This window comes from Panulirus ornatus, chromosome 67 (assembly GCF_036320965.1).
Source record: "Panulirus ornatus isolate Po-2019 chromosome 67, ASM3632096v1, whole genome shotgun sequence".
In the NCBI taxonomy this organism is placed as follows: Eukaryota; Metazoa; Arthropoda; class Malacostraca; order Decapoda; family Palinuridae; genus Panulirus; species Panulirus ornatus.
In genome coordinates, this window is record NC_092290.1 from 9,706,767 (window position 1) to 9,724,142 (window position 17,376).

Genomic DNA, 17,376 nt, shown 5'->3' on the forward strand with positions numbered 1-17,376 from the left:
ACCCATGCAATCCTCAACTTTCTTTACTCCCTTCATGACCTGATCATCATGCGCAAAAAGAAAAAAACATCATGTATGAATCCAATCTGGTAATTTTTTTTTTTTTTGTTTCCGCCTCACCTTGATATTTTTTTTTTTTTTTCTGTGAGCGATATGTTTGTCTGATGGTATTTTGGTGCGATTCCAACTATTTTGACCCCCCCCCCCCCCATTTTTCTCGCAGATGGCTCATTTCTGAGATATCTCTTTCTTCCTCCTACTCTTACGTAAACACTCGAGGGAAAATATGGGTATTCGGGGTTTTGTATGAGGCAGAAACGAGGCAAAATTCATCAGCATCACAGCAAATCCCATCGAAAAAACATGTCGCCTAGTCGAAATTTTTTTTAGTGTATACCTTAACTTAGTTTTACCTAACCTAGTAAATTTTGACGACCCCCCTTACCTTACCTAACCTGACCTAGATCAGTGTTCCTAGCCGAGGGTTGTGCCCTCCAGGATGTACCCCTTTTTTTTTTTTTTCCCCCTAGCAAGGGTGTGCTCCGACACACCCCCCACCCCAGGATAGCCTACCAGAAAAAAATCATCACAGTTACCTTAAGAGTCGTGAGGCGAAGACGTCAGAGGAGCCAGGAAACTGGTTGGTCGACGGGGAGATCGAAGGCTTCCCCCTAACGTCGGAGGAGGAGGAGCAGCAGCTTCTTCTGTGTCATCGGCCGGCCAAAATTTTGGGGTCGGGAAGCGGCGTGTCGAGGTGCCTGCCGTAACCCCAACGGACTGTTACGAAGGGATTTGTGGCCAAGAAGAAAGGGCGTTGGATGCCGCTCCACCGCTTCAAACACCACCCAGTCCTGTATGAACCTCCGTAGCTGTTCTTCGTCTTGTGTGCTGCTGCGGAGGATGAATTTTTGGATCATGGGTTATCAAGGTGTTGGCGCGAGGTGAAGTTCTAGCTCCTCCAGTCAGTGGATCTCCTGGAGAGGATAGGTTTGAGGCAATCCATAATGGTTTGTTTGATCCCAAGTCTCGTGAAGTTGCGCAACGGTTCACGTAAATCAGGAATTCTTTCCACACTTAACGGAGATGAGTGCCAGAGAACAACAGTGTGCCATTCTAGTGTTGAAATTGCACCCAATGGTGTAAATGGAGTATGCAAGTTTGAGTAATATTTTTTTTTACAGTATAACGCCCGACAATAGCTACGAAGTTTCTGTTCGATGTTTAGGGAGTCCACGGCTACAAACCTAACCTAGATTAGGTTAGGTTAGGTAAGGTTCATTAGATTTGGACGTATACAATTGTTCACCAAAACATCTTAGGGCAGAAACTGGAGAATTTCCTTTTCATGCACTGTAGAGTAATACATAATACGCAGTTTTTGCATTAATATGCAACTGAACTGATTTTTCCTCATTCAACTGATTTGCATAAATATGCCACTTGTTTTTCTTAATTCACCAAAAAAAAAAAAAAGGGGGCACTGTACGATGGTAGGTAAAACTGTATTTGCATAAATGAGGCACTGAGTATTCCTCTTTTCAATAATAAAAAGTATACACTTGCGATAAATCAAAAATCACATCCGCCACAACACGACTCCATCCTCAGACTGATTTCAATTTCGAGTTTGCGTCCACCCACATGATGTATCGAGCGCTTATTGGCCGAATCAAATGGCTACTGTTCGCTGATTGGATAATGAGTGAGCTCGACGTCGCGTGATGTAAATGCCCAATGTAAATGCCCAATCACCCCTGGAGAGAGAAAATAACGGTGAGTACTTTCGTTTATATATATATATATATATATATATATATATATATATATATATATATATATATATATATATATATTGGAAAGGATCACAATTTTGCGCGTGATCAAGATATTCCTATGAGTCCACGGGGAAAATGAAACACGAAAAGTTCCCAGGTGCACTTTCGTGTAATAATCACATCATCAGGGGAGACACATGTTTTGGACAATCACACGTTTACCAAATGGCATCCTAGCTTTATCTTCGATGTATATCAACTGACTTATATTTCTCTCTTGTGTCTCCCCTGATGATGTGATTATTACACGAAAGTGCACATGGGAACTTTTCGTGTTTCATTTTCCCCGTGGACTCATAGGAATATATATATATATATATATATATATATATATATATATATATATATATATATATATATATATATATATATATATATGAAGGTGAAAGCGCCTATTAGTAGAAATTCATAGTTTTATTTAACGCGTATTTTTTTTCCTATATTTTTCTATACATGTTTCGTGGAGACAATCCACCTCATCAGAAGCCAGGACTTTAACAAAGATATTGAAATCCCAACGTCATACGTGAGTCCCGCCGTCCAGCACCAGTCTATACCAGCCCAACCACTGTCCGCTTTGCCTGACCGTAACCGTTGTAAGGGAAAGTGATTAATGTGGGGGGGGGGGGGGGGTTCACGTAGCGGGGGAAGGGGGGGTGTTGACCTGGGTAGCTTGGGTGTCTTGAACTTCAATTTTTTTTTTTCGTTTTGGTAATTCTTTCATAATAATTTCGTTAAGGCTAGAATGGACTTGAAATTGCCTGGGAGACAAATTAAAGTTCTTAGTATTACCGATTAAGACATTCAGTGACGTTGCGTGTGTCATAATCAGCAGTGTATAGAATAACGGGATTTTCAAGACCTATGGCCAGGGTGATCATTTTCATGACCATGTTTAGCAATCGCTAAAGGGACAAGTCAATTTGGGAGGTAAGTTTGAATGGAGAAAAATTGGAGGAAGTGAAGTGTTTTAGATATCTGGGAGTGGATTTGGCAGCGGATGGAAGTGGAAGCGAGTCACAGGGTGGGGGAGGGGGCGAAAGTTCCGGGAGCTTTGAAAAATGTGTGGAAGGCGAGAACATTATCTCGGAAAGCAAAAATGGTTATGTTTGAAGGAATAGTGGTTCCAACAATGTTATATGGTTGCGAGGCGTGGGCTATAGATAGGGTTGTGCGGAGGAGGGTGGATGTGGTCAAAATGAGATGTTTGAGAACAATATGTGGTGTGAGGCGGTTTGATCGAGTAAGTAATAATGGGGTAATAGAGATGTGTGGTAATAAAAAGAGTGTGGTTGAGAAAGCAGAAGGGGGTGTATTGAAATAGTTTGGTCACATGGAGAGAACGAGTGAGGAAAGATTGACAGAGGATATATGTGTCAGAGGTGAAGGGAACGAGAAGTGGGAGACCAAACTGGAGGTGGAAGGATGGAGAGAAAAAGATTTTGAGTGGTCGGAGCCTGAACATGCAGGAGGGTGAAAGGCGTGCAAGAAAAAGTGAATTGGAACGATGTGGTATACCGGGATCGACGTGCAGTCAATGGATTGAACCAGGGCATGTGAAGCGTCTGGGGTAAACCATGGAAAGTTTTGTGAGGCGTAGATGTGGAAAGGAAGCTGTGGTTTCGGTGAATTGTACATGACAGCTAGAGACTGAGTGTGAACGAATGTGGCCTTTGATGTCTTTTCCTAGCGCTACCTCGCGCGTGTGCGGGGGGAGGGGGTTGTCATTTCATGTGTGGCAGGGGTGGCGACGGGAATGAATAAAGGCAGCAAGTATGAATTATGTACATGTGCATATATGTATACGTCTGTGTATGTATACATATGTATACGTTGAAGTGTATAGGTATGTATATGTTCGTGTATGTATATACGTATGTATGTGGGTGGGTTGGGCCATTCTTTCATCTGTTTTCTTGTGCCACCTCGCTAACGCGGGAGACAGCGACAAATTATGATAAATAAATAAGTGTTCACGGCTTCCCAAACCAGGGAAGAGTTCTTACGAAAAAAAAAAATATATATATATATACTCGTTCTACGGGGCAGATTGCTTAATACGCCGAACACTGATGTATTTAACCTTGCATGGTCTGCTGAGTTCATCCTCCCAACTCACCCTCTAACCTCTGAGCTGGCTGCGTGTCATGTAGCAGTTACCATGGCATCTTCACCAAGAGTATCTTTTCACTGCCAGCAACCGCTTGGGAGATGGCTCCTAGACTGGTTAAATGTACCAATCACCGTAGTTCACAGCTGTGACGTCAATGCGGGGCCGACCAATGGCGGCCGTTGCTACCCACAGAGCCTTCAAGCCTCACCCGCTTGGAAATTTTTGAAAAGGACACTGGGAGAGAAAAATGGCTGGAAAATTCTCGCTTACTCGTTAATGTCGGAGGTATTTCGTTATTTTGTCGTGTCCGATGATGCAGATCTTCTTCTCTGTCACAGTAGAGCGAAACAGTAAAGGATATGAGGTCAAGATTGTACTTGGTAATATCATAAATGACTAGTGTTAACTTAGCTTAAAACGACTTAAACTTTAAAACCAGGAAGCAGTGTTGCGTAAATGGGGTCATATCCACTGTGATCTTTGCTCCAGTGATTTTTAGTTTACAATCGAGTGTGTGTGTGTGTCCCGTCTGACATTTTTCTCATCTTTCCGTGTGTACACCCGACAATTTACTTTTCCACAGGCTATATAGAGCATAAAAATAAAGGTACTTATTATCTTTCTCTTAATGTTGTTCTCTGAAATTAACATTATTCACGCTTTATCCTTTTTTTTAATCATTTTCATATTTTTTCGTTCATCGTACGTCAAGCTAGGGTGTTTGGCTGGGTTTTGTTTTTTTTTAAAGTACTTTTTCATTTTCTTTTCTTGTAATATATTCTGCCAGCGATTTTGTGACTGCTTACCCATTCCATGCTCTTGTTTTCGTATCTTCCTTCCTTAATAATTTTTTGTCCTGCTTTCATTTTTCTTTCCTTCCGGACTTCGACATTCACCTCTCGGGGGACTTAACGCGAGCGAGCGCGCGCGCGCACACACACACACACACACACACACACACACACACACACACATATATGATGGATGCCTCGCCTTAATACATACATCTATAACTACAGACAAAAAATAAAAACCCACACAAAAGTATACGTTCAGGAATATATGAGGGAAATTATATGTAAAAGGCGAAAATAGGTATGTTTTCGAGGGTATAGGTGCCCCAAACAATGTTGTGTTTATTAAGGCATTGGCTATTGATGATGGGGATTCTGAAAAGTGGGAATGGGTTGTGATTGAAAGAGCTGAAGAGAGTGTGCTGATATGGACTGGACAAATGGAGGAAATGAAAGAGATCATGACATGGGAGAATGTACGTGGCAGAAGTGGAGGTGGGAAAAAAAAGGGGGATGGGGGAGCCGAGTCTGAAATGGAAGGATGGAGTGAAAAGGGTTATTAAGTGCTCAAGGCCTGAACATGCAGGAAGGTGTAAGACGTACACGGGATAGAATTAATTTGAGCGATGTGGTATAGAGGGGGTGACATGTCAAATGTGCTGGATCAAGGGATATGAATTGGCCGGTGGGGAACCCTGGAAAGATCTGTGGGCCCTGGTTGTGAATAGGGAGCTGTGGTTTCGGTACATTACACATGACAGCTAGAGAATGGACTTAAGCAAATGAGCCCTCTTCGTATTCTCCTGGCACTAACTCGTTAACAGAAAACGACGAACAAGTATGATATTTTATATATATATATATATATATATATATATATATATATATATATATATATATATATATAAAGGTATGGGGATCAAAGGCACCATTCTCTCACAATTGGACAACCAATGAAACTGTAAGTCAAATGCAAATACATTCCATAATATTTACAGTGCAGGTCAAAAATATGTCCCCCCCAAAATCCTCCCAAAGCATAATAAAATGATACCACAGTCCACCAGACTCACATATCACAATGCGGATTGGACTGCTGAACCACGCAAATAATCCTAACAACTTCACCCTTATTAATCACCTGGCTTGTTAAAAAAAACCAAAGCTAGAGAGAAAAATGAGAGAGAGAAAAGTGGCTCCTCAGAGACTCAAAATCTTTGCTGCAAACACTTTGCCAGGTAGACAAGGTGGCTTGTGTGTGTGTGTGTGGGCGGGTCAGCTGGAGTACACCGCACTGACACACAAGCCTATCCGACATAACAGAACTGCGGGACAAACTTGCTAGTGTATTGATTATCTAGTGACGTATGAACTTGTAACACAACTAGACAGAGGGACGTTGGCTGGCTGGCAAGGCTCTTCGCCCTCCCGCCTCCACACACTGTACAAACACACTACAGGTTCGATGGAAAAGCGTTTTCAACTATATTCATTCCCTCGATTGACGTAGAAGACTGAACATTATTTTTTATTTTCAAAATGCTGATTAGGAGCCTTCTCGAAGTAGAAGTGTGATAACACGAAGCGTTCCCTGTTTCACTTACTATGTCTTCCAGTTCCTTTACATTTCGCCCTTTTGTATGCTAATAATGTTTGGTGTCTTCGTGACATATTTAGACTATTATATTCGCCTTGTGTCGAAAATATATACTAAACGTTACGCAAAGAATACAATACTCTTTTACTGATTAAGGATATAATGTATTGTCTTTATTAATACCTTTTACTGATTACAGTTATACTGTATTGTCTTTATTAATACTTTTACTGATTACAGTTATAATGTATTGTCTTGATTAATACTTTTACTGATTACAGTTATACTGTATTGTCTTGATTAATACTTTTACTGATTACAGTTATACTGTATTGTCTTGATTAATACTTTTACTGATTACAGTTATACTGTATTGTCTTGATTAATACTTTTACTGATTACAGTTATACTGTATTGTCTTTATTAATACTTTTACTGATTACAGTTATACTGTATTGTCTTTATTAATACTTTTACTGATCACAGTTATACTGTATTGTCTTTATTAATACTTTTACTGATTACAGTTATACTGTATTGTCTTGATTAATATTCGTCATATCTTACAAAAGATAGCCATCAAATGGCAAACTTATGGGGGGGAAATGCGTATCTTAAGAATGCATTTGGATATAAATGCACACTACACATTCATCTTTCGACATTTATTATATATGAATTGATCCTGGAAACTATAGGCCTAAGAGGCAAACTCAAATCACTCCTAGCTACCACGTAAGGCATAAAGTTACCCCGAAAAGACGACGTATCTTCATTTTCTATCTTAAAACTTAAAATGCACAGGAATGAGGAAGGTAGTTCATTTACTTGTGTATTGGCGAAGTTAAGGGATATCAAAAGTGAATTCACTTTGCCCCTTAACCTTACAAGACAATGGAATGCTGAGCTATTTCCTCTATCCTCAGTGAAATTGGCCTCTTAACTACAGTTAAAATACGGAAAGGTGAACACCTCGTCCGCCCCCATTTCAAATCACATTTAATATTACGGAAAACTGAACATCTCGCATCTCGTCCACTCCCATTTCAAATCATATCTAAAATCAAAGTATACGCGTAGATTGATCATGATCAGATGAGAGATTAATCGCTAAATAAGAAGAAAAACTTCTTATCTAAGCCTCCTTAAGGGCCATGGCTTGCAAACTGGAATAAGCTTATATAACAAAAATGAAACCTCTGTTACACTCAGAAACCTTTCCTTAATCGTGAGCATTTGTAGAAAGGACAACGATAGGCTGATTTATATAGTCCCTTTTTCTTCTTCAATGCACAATGGTGTAACAACAGATTTAAATTAATAATTTGAATATCAGTGAGGCTGGTATAAAAGCGTTTCCTTCGACAACGCAACCAATTACCATTGTAGCAACTAGGGGTACAAACCTTATATGATTCATGGGGAATGTGTTTCCCCGGATTGATCTTATAGCAAAAAATGTCACTATCATAGTCTTATAACCTCATTTCAGTGTAAATTCCGTACTGTAGTAAAATACTGTCTACCTTCGTGCACCATCCATTAGATAACACAATACCAGTCCACGCCATGTCTTTTTTAAAGTTGCCGTCTGACTCACGTATTCGTTCATATATATATAATCTGTTTGTTCAATTATTTTCGTAGTTATTATATGTACCCCTCACTAGATGTAATGACCAACAAAAAAAAATGCCATTTTCAGAAAACCCTCGTGTGTAAATTTGGTAATGCCATCTAAAAAAAAAACTTACAGAAACAAAACTAAAATGAAGAATATATAAACTTTGTTTTTGATACATACTTCATGAAGAATATATAATGTTTGTTTTTCATATATGCTTCATGAAGAATATATAATGTTTTTTTTTATAAGACCATTCTTATGTCTATAACACCAATTATACAATCTCCATAGTTCTAGAACCACTCAGACCCGAAAAAAAAATAGTTATATATTGACAAAGAATATTCACAAAAAAGTCTGAAAAAAATTATATTCGATAGTATGAAACGTAATGTATTTTTTTTATAGATACTTATAGATCAAAGTGTTATCAACATTCCTATTCTCTCAATGTAAAATTAATATTACAATTGGGGTTTGGGTCACCATAGTCCCATAGAAAATGCTGATATTTAGAGTTTATAAATTCCAGATACGTAATAATGACAACTGCCAGGCCATTTGGTACGACTGACACATACTTTTGCACATCCATTATCTTCCAAAAGGAGACTTTATGCCATAAAATTCAACGATACAAAGATATGCAATACCACTTATTTAGTAATGTATCTAAAAATGGATTCTTCACAATGTGCATAGACACCAACCAAATGCAATATATATTTCAACCAATGATATCATTTACGAAATATGGGTAGAATTAATGATTATATTTAAATGTCATCACAGCCTATGTGCCCAACCCTGTATCATTCTGTTGATACATTTGCACTCATGATAGTCTATAACAAGTAATGATAATAAAAAAAAGTGGTATGATAATATTCGTTTTCATGGTTCGTTAGTAACAAATATGACAAGCCATCATTGAATATTGTGGAGGTGAACATTACAGTCAACTCTTGACACTTACAAAGAGGCGATTGATGTCTGAAATGGAGTTACCAAAAATTGCAATGTACTGGGATGATTATGCGGATATGGAGAGAGAGAGAGAGAGAGAGAGAGAGAGAGAGAGAGAGAGAGAGAGAGAGAGAGAGAGAGAGAGAGAGAGTCATGGCAGTTGAATTAATTCGTGAAGCTTAATAATGCTGGTTTATCAATAATGAGTAATGAGCGAACTGTAAGGTGAAGACGTCACCCCACCATAACTCCATCAAAGTGAAGGACACTCACGGAGTGCGCCACATTCGTTTCTTTTTTTTTAATTAGGAAAATTACTCATTGTTAATGGGAAAAATAATAAAAAAAAATACTGCTGGGTAGGCAGAGGAAGGAAAAATGTTCAGGTTAGTCGTGTGGGAGTCGCTATCTGGAAGCCTGTCACTAGGACTGCTCTCTCTCTCTCTCTCTCTCTCTCTCTCTCTCTCTCTCTCTCTCTCTCTCTCTCTCTCTCTCTCTCCAAATCCCTTGTCATTCTTTCGAAATGTAACATGAAACCCCTTGCCCTCTGCGTTCATCGTTACATAATACACTACGTCCAGTCTGCTTCGTTTATATCCTCCTAGTTTATACAATCTTTCTATAAATTCTTAAAAGAATTGATAAAAAGTGTGTGTGTGTGTGTGGAAGAGAGAGAGAGAGAGAGAGAGAGAGAGAGAGAGAGAGAGAGAGAGAGAGAGAGAGAGAGAGAGAGAGAGAGAGAGAGAGCTAAGAAAGGGGGGGGGGACGACCCTTGGTGGGGGACCAATTAAAGACACTGGTGACAACTGGCAAGTTCAGTTAGCCAGCCAGGCGACCACGTTCATCTGACTATGTCTGTCGTAACCAGTTTAAAACCTTTCTTCAATGGGTTTGGGGCATTTCTTTCTTTTACAGTGGCACATTAAGTATATTTACGAGGGTTCAGTCCCTATAGGCTCGAATTCTTTTTTGGGGGGGTAGGAGGGAGTTGAGTCTACGAATGAGAAAAGCCGATTTTCCTTAGATTATCTCAATGCCCGAAGAGCAACGGCCTATAAAGAGCTCTGAAAATCAGCTCCTTTACTCCATATATTATTCCAAAACCTGATAACCTGAGGGACCTGAAAATAAAAGAATATGACTCTAAAGTAACCTAAGTTCCAAATAGCTTGTGGACCCTGACAATTTTTCAGGGATCTGCCTGTGGCTGTTGGGAGGGAGAGGGGGAATTTCTTTTATTTACCGCAGGACCTGAAAATATTGACACATATCTACTTAGGTATCTTAAAGGATTTACGGGCTCAAACGTCATACATCCATGCTCTGCGAAAATTTATGGCCAGTATTGTTAGACTTTTTTTTTTAGGATTGGTCGAAAATTTAACTCGCGTTTTGTTTCTTATTGTGAGCGATTGTCGGTCACATAAGTCATTGCTTCCTCCCACCTAAACTAAATGTTTTTTTGGACTCACAGATTAGTAATGACTCAGTGAGCCAGTACCCTGCCCTCTGATACATACCCCCTTCACTGGCTAGGAAAGGTGTCATTTCTCATTGCCTCACACTTGGGTGGCTGCCATCCAATCCACAAATCACTCCATCTCAACCATATCATTCAAAAACATTATTCGCATAGGTGTACTTTATTTTCCACTATTCTTTTTTACAATATATATATATATATATATATATATATATATATATATATATATATATATATATATATATATATAATAAATATATATATATATATACCGACCCCGGTATACCACATCGGTCCAATTCACTCTATTCCTTGCACGCCTTTCACCCTCCTGCGTGCTCAGGCCCCGATCGCTCAAAATCTTTTTCACTCCATCCTTCCACCTCCAATTTGGTCTCCCACTTCTCCTCGTTCCCTCCACCTCTGACACATATATCCTCTTTGTCAATCTTTCCTCACTCATTCTCTCCATGTGGGCCAAACCATTTCAAAACACCCTCTTCTGCTCTCTCAACCACACTCTTTTTATTACCACACATCTCTCTTATCTTACTTACTCGATCAAACCACCTCACACCACATATTGTCCTCAAACATATTTCCCACACATCCGCCCTCCTTCGCACAACCTTATCTATAGCCCAAGCCTCGCAACCATATAACATTACTGGAACCACTATTCCTTCAAACATACCCATTTTTGCTTTCCGAGATAATGTTCTCGCCTTCCACACATTTTTCAACGCTCCCAGAACTTTCACCCCCCCCCCCCCCCACCCCACCCTGTGACTCACTCCCGCTTCCATGGTTCCATCTGCTGCCAAATCCACTCCCAGATATCTAAAACACTTCACTTCCTCCAGTTTTTCTCCGTTCAAACTTACCTCCCAATTGACTTGTCCCTCAACCCTAATGTACCTAATAACTTTGCCAGTCACCAGTCACAGCAGTTCACCATAAAAATTCTCAGATGCCTATAAAAGTGATTCTTCTGGTCAAGGAGTAGTTGTATGGTTTTCAGGGTCTCCAAGACCAGCATCAAGCGATTGGGAACTACCCAAATCTTCTCACAACTTCTAGACCTGGCTCTTTCTCTGGTCATTTCTGGTGCATCCAATTGCTTGCCTCTTGGATCTTGAATTTCCCAAATTTGAAGTCATCTGGCTCAAAATATTCCAGCCACCCACAACTCTGCTTTCACATTAGTATATTTTTTCCCAGTTCCTCCAACTAGGTACAGTTAGTTCTTCGACTATCTGACTTCCTGCCACAGAGCATTGTTTTCTTCACATTCATGTGCCAAGATCCTCTATGCAGGGATTTCAATGTACCCTACAAGGCTCTACCTGCGATGATTGTGTTGGAACCTAGGTCCTTTCTTTTTCCTTCCTTAATGATGTAAACCAAATTGTTAAACACCCAACACTGTTCTCCCAACATACTTGAACTCTTTTTAACTTCTGACCCCTCCCAATATCCATGCACCATTTCTGCCTCCACACAGTTCTTAGACTGGTCCTATTCTCCCGCAATGCTGAACATAAAGCAAAGGATATCTTGGCTGGATGGAGTGTGACATCCCTTCTGCTAGATCTTTCTCAGACAAATTTTGTTTTGATCATTTCTGCTCTGGTGCCTGTCATATCAAAGACTGAGTTAATTGGGCCATGAAACTTCCCTTTTCAGTTTCATTTCTGCTCAGAATTACTGTGAAGCTAATAATCATAGTGCCAAGTTCAAATGCTTAAAAAGAAAATATGCTGATTTGAATTTCTTCTAAGGACAAATCTTTCTGACCCTTAACAAAAAGCATTCATCTACTTTGTGGGGTGATGAACATGCACTCCAAGATGAGCATGAGAAATATCACTTGCTGCAACAGAGATAATTCAAACCCAGTCCATCACAAGAATGCCAGTGGCAGTAATCTAAACATTAAAGCAATCTTACTCACTTACTTACTTACACTCTTACATGCCCAGCTGAAGGCTGCAAAGTTCAGAATAACACAAATTATATTATCATGACAATTACTTCACTCAGCAGACACATCACCACCCACTGACAAGAAGGTCTGAGAAGCTTTCGTTTTATAACATTACACATGACAACCAGAGAGTGGATTTCAACAAATGAGGCCATTCCTAGACTGTTCCTAAAACTGCCTCACTATCACAGCAAAAGGCAGTTGTATTATCCCAATTGGTCTGCGAACAATGCTTACTGAAAAGCTAGGAAGATATCTTATGCTTCTTGTAACAAAAATGTGACAAATAAGAATACATAAATGTTTAGAGTTGCCCTATTCTCCCAATTTAGCTAATCTACGAACTTGTTCTAAAAAACAGTGTTTGTAATGTTGCTTCCTACTACAATAACACCATTAGTATGACCTTAATAAATAGCAAGCTAAATCATGCAACAATTGGGAGCATTAACGCAATCAAGTGCAAGGCATGTAAATACATTTATACAGGCCAGACAGGTGAAACTGTACCGTAGAGCTGTTTTTGGTACCATCATTCAGTACGTAGGGATGACCACAAAAATGCTATTGCTAAACATTGTCATGAAAATGATCACCCAATAGATCTTGAAAATCCCATTATTTTATACCCCTCTGCTGATTATGCCACACACAACATTACTGAATGTCTTAATTGCTAATACTAAGAACTTAAATTTGTCCCCAGGCAATTTTAATGCTCATCCTAGCCTTACTCAAATCATTATCAGAGTATTGACAAAACATGAAAACAAAAAATGTTGTTCAAGACACACCCAGCTACCCAGGTCAATCCCTACCACATGACCCCCAAAATCACTCTCCTTTACAAAGGTTATGGCCAGACAAAGCAGACAGTGGTTGGTCTATAAAGACTGGTGTTGGATGGCAGGAATCAAGTGTGATGTTGGTATTTGAATAACTTTGTTAAGGACTGGCACCTGATGAGGAAGACTGTCTCCAAGAAACATGTCTAGAAAAATTACATTAAATAAAATTGAAATAGAATTGAAATAAGAATGAAGTGTGATTTCACCTTTATGCTACTGCCACCCCGTCATAAGACAAAAAGGCCACATTTATTCACATCCAGTCTCTAGCTGTCATGTGTAATGCACCGAAACCACAGCTCCCTTTCCACATCCAGGCCCTACAGACCTTTCTATGGTTTACCCCAGTGGTTTACCCCAGACTTTTCACATGCCCTGGTTCATATATATATATATATATATATATATATATATATATATATATATATATATATATATATATATATATATATATATATATATATATATATATTTTTTTTTTATTATACTTTGTCGCTGTCTCCCGCATTTGCGAGGTAGCGCAAGGAAACAGACGAAAGAAATGGCCCAACCCCCCCCCCATACACATGTATATACATACGTCCACACACGCAAATATACATACCTACACAGCTTTCCATGGTTTACCCCAGACGCTTCACATGCCTTGATTCAATCCACTGACAGCACATCAACCCCGGTATACCACATCGCTCCAATTCACTCTATTCTTTGCCCTCCTTTCACCCTCCTGCATGTTCAGGCCCCGATCACACAAAATCTTTTTCACTCCATCTTTCCACCTCCAATTTGGTCTCCCTCTTCTCCTCGTTCCCTCCACCTCCGACACATATATCCTCTTGGTCAATCTTTCCTCACTCATTCTCTCCATGTGACCAAACCATTTCAAAACACCCTCTTCTGCTCTCTCAACCACGCTCTTTTTATTTCCACACATCTCTCTTACCCTTACGTTACTTACTCGATCAAATCACCTCACACCACACATTGTCCTCAAACATCTCATTTCCAGCACATCCATCCTCCTGCGCACAACTCTATCCATAGTCCACGCCTCGCAACCATACAACATTGTTGGAACCACTATTCCTTCAAACATACCCATTTTTGCTTTCCGAGATAATGTTCTCGACTTCCACACATTCTTCAAGGCTCCCAGGATTTTCGCCCCCTCCCCCACCCTATGATCCACTTCTGCTTCCATGGTTCCATCCGCTGCCAGATCCACTCCCAGATATCTAAAACACTTTACTTCCTCCAGTTTTTCTCCATTCAAACTTACCTCCCAATTGACTTGACCCTCAACCCTACTGTACCTAATAACCTTGCTCTTATTCACATTTACTCTTAACTTTCTTCTTTCACACACTTTACCAAACTCAGTCACCAGCTTCTGCAGTTTCTCACATGAATCAGCCACCAGCACTGTATCATCAGCGAACAACAACTGACTCACTTCCCAAGCTCTCTCATCCACAACAGACTTCATACTTGCCCCTCTTTCCAAAACTCTTGCATTCACCTCCCTAACAACCCCATCCATAAACAAATTAAACAACCATGGAGACATCACACACTCCTGCTGCAAACCTACATTCACTGAGAACCAGTGACTTTCCTCTCGTCCTACACGTACACATGCCTTACATCCTCGATAAAAGCTTTTCACTGTTTCTAACAACTTGCCTCCCACACCATATATTCTTAATACCCTCCACAGAGCATCTCTATCAGCTCTTATCATATATATATATATATATATATATATATAGGAAAAGGTATTATCATACTCTTCTTGCACCAGGTAACAGCACTGGGAGTACAATCTCATCAAAGAACTTCTCATTCCATAGGAATTCACATTTTCCTGCCACTAGAAGTAGTACATCCTTGGGCTGAATGAGCCTCTGGAAAGAGGTCTTCGGGTATTTATGAATAAAAAAGATAGGCATACAGAAGAGCAATTTACATAATTCTGTCTTTCCACTAATTCAGGATTTATGATATAGAGTCTCGTAATGCTACTCAGCCAGAAATATTTTATTGTTCCTTAGACATGTTGGCGAGTGTGGACTCTGGGGCCAGTGGCAGCTGTGACCTGCCAGAAGAGTCACTCAGTGACCACTACGACATTCTCAACATCCTCAGCTATGGCAGAATGGGCAAGGTAAGGCAGAAATTATTTGAATGTTGGAGTTTCAGTAAAGTGTAAGTGATTTGAAACACATTCAAGCACAATGTTGATTTTTATCAACACCCGTGATAAGTTTTCCATGTATTTTCAATATATTTTGATTGATTCCATCCATTATCTATATCAAAACACTGAAAAGGAGTTCTGAGTTTTGACCTGATGCCTTATACCTCTAAAGATCCAAGAAGTGGTTATATATTAATAACAAGGATTCAAGATTCTAAGCCCCATGTGCTTTGAATCACAAGTGAGACATTTTTAGCACTTAATGCTCTGTTTCACTAATGGTTTCTGTGCCATGCTGATTCTTTACAGCATTAACACTGGATTGTCAGTATCAGTGCTGCAAAATATTAACTAATCCACAGCACTCTTTGTGCTTCATAACACCAGTGTTGGTTTGGAATATTGTGGGTTCTTTATAACACATGTTGGTTTCTGAGCACCATATTAGAGCTTCAGTATGTTAATGTTATGTTATGAGAACTATATTGGTGCTTCAAGATACTTATTTGTTCTCATGCATCATATAGGTGCTTCATAACACTAACATCAGGTCTCAAACACCAACCTAGTATTCCTAGCATTAATGTTGGGTTTTCAGCACTGTGCTTCATAAGACTAATAATGAATTTTGAACACCGTATCATTGCGTTAAAATGGTAAATCCAAGCACTATCTTAAACTTATGAACACCAGTCCTGTTTTCCTTGTAACCAGTATTTTAGAGAAATGGGATGCTTATAACCTGTAAGGGTGCTTTAAAAAATGTGTCTCAAGTCCTGTTTGGTGTTTCAGGGAAATAATGAGTAAAATTTGTTCAGTACTTTGGTGCTTCATTATACATAAACAGACTTTTAGCAGTTTTTAGAATCATCAAATGAGACTCATTATGAAATACCAGGCTCTGCCTGCATGAGGTTACTCCACGAGTGAAAACTCACCTTTGCCATGGCTGTATCATTGGGAGTACAGTCTCATCAGAAACTTTCCCACTCCAAAGGAGTCACATTTCCCTGCTAGTGGAAGCAGTACAGCCTTTCGCTAAAGGAACCTTTAAAAAGGGGTGCTAAATAACACAAGGACTCTCACAGAAATTTTTTTGTTTGGGTAAGTAGATAATCATTTGAAGGTTCCATTATATTATCTTGTCTGTGGTCAAATATTTTTCCTTATGAATAGCCTCCACCATTTAAAATTATACGTAAATTTACCGTAGAGATGAATACAGTTTTTCACAATGTTTTACCAGAAAACAATTAGTATATTCAGAGATACTTCTGTATGCACAAAGTAAATCTTTCATTCACTGGGAAAAGCATTGCAGTCACATAAACAATGAATGCCAAATCTTACTTGTTCTTCAGTGTGGTGTTCCTTTAGAAAAGTCTTAACTTACAAAAAAAAATGCTTGCAGTTTTATTCTCATCTGGATTATGCAGTACAGATGAAATTAACTTTCCATTTTTGTCATATACTAAAGATTAATAATGTTATATGCCTGTAATGTGAAGTATTAACAAGAAATATACAGGATCATCTCACTTCCTGGATAATCAATATCTTTTACATAATATGTAATATTCCTTATTCTTACACTGATGCAAATTCCCATGACAGATATACCTCGCAGCTGAAAGAATGACAGGGATGGAAGTAGCACTGAAGGCAGTGTGTCGTGATATGTGCCGGCGGCGAGATGTCCAGCGTGAATACCACTATGCTTCACACCTTGATCATCCTAATCTTGTATCTGCTACTTCTAGACTATTCCAGACAGACCTCTACATTGTTTACCCAATGGAATACGCTCCATATGGAGATCTAGCTTCCTATCTCAGCTCCAGAACCATTGAGGAGGTAATTATATTCAATGCCAGTCAACTGAACAAAGAAACATTCATATCAGCAAGTGTGTACATGAAGTAAAAG

At 39.3% G+C, this 17,376-nt stretch overlaps 1 protein-coding gene and 1 long non-coding RNA gene across 2 annotated transcripts in view; one reads left to right on the forward strand and one right to left on the reverse strand.

Moving 5' to 3' along the window:
• Positions 1-1,750, reverse strand: part of LOC139747127 (uncharacterized) — a 39,792-nt gene extending 38,042 nt beyond the window's left edge. Inside the window, exon 1 of the long non-coding RNA XR_011712320.1 lies at positions 597-1,750. This is a non-coding gene — a long non-coding RNA (uncharacterized lncRNA). The remainder of the gene's footprint in view (positions 1-596) is intronic.
• Positions 1-17,376, forward strand: part of LOC139747126 (serine/threonine-protein kinase SBK1-like) — a 44,391-nt gene that overhangs the window by 11,711 nt on the left and 15,304 nt on the right. Inside the window, exons 2-3 of the mRNA XM_071659043.1 lie at positions 15,305-15,417; positions 17,065-17,304. Of these exons, the coding sequence (XP_071515144.1) occupies positions 15,307-15,417; positions 17,065-17,304 (351 nt within the window). The 5' untranslated portion in view covers positions 15,305-15,306. The remainder of the gene's footprint in view (positions 1-15,304; positions 15,418-17,064; positions 17,305-17,376) is intronic.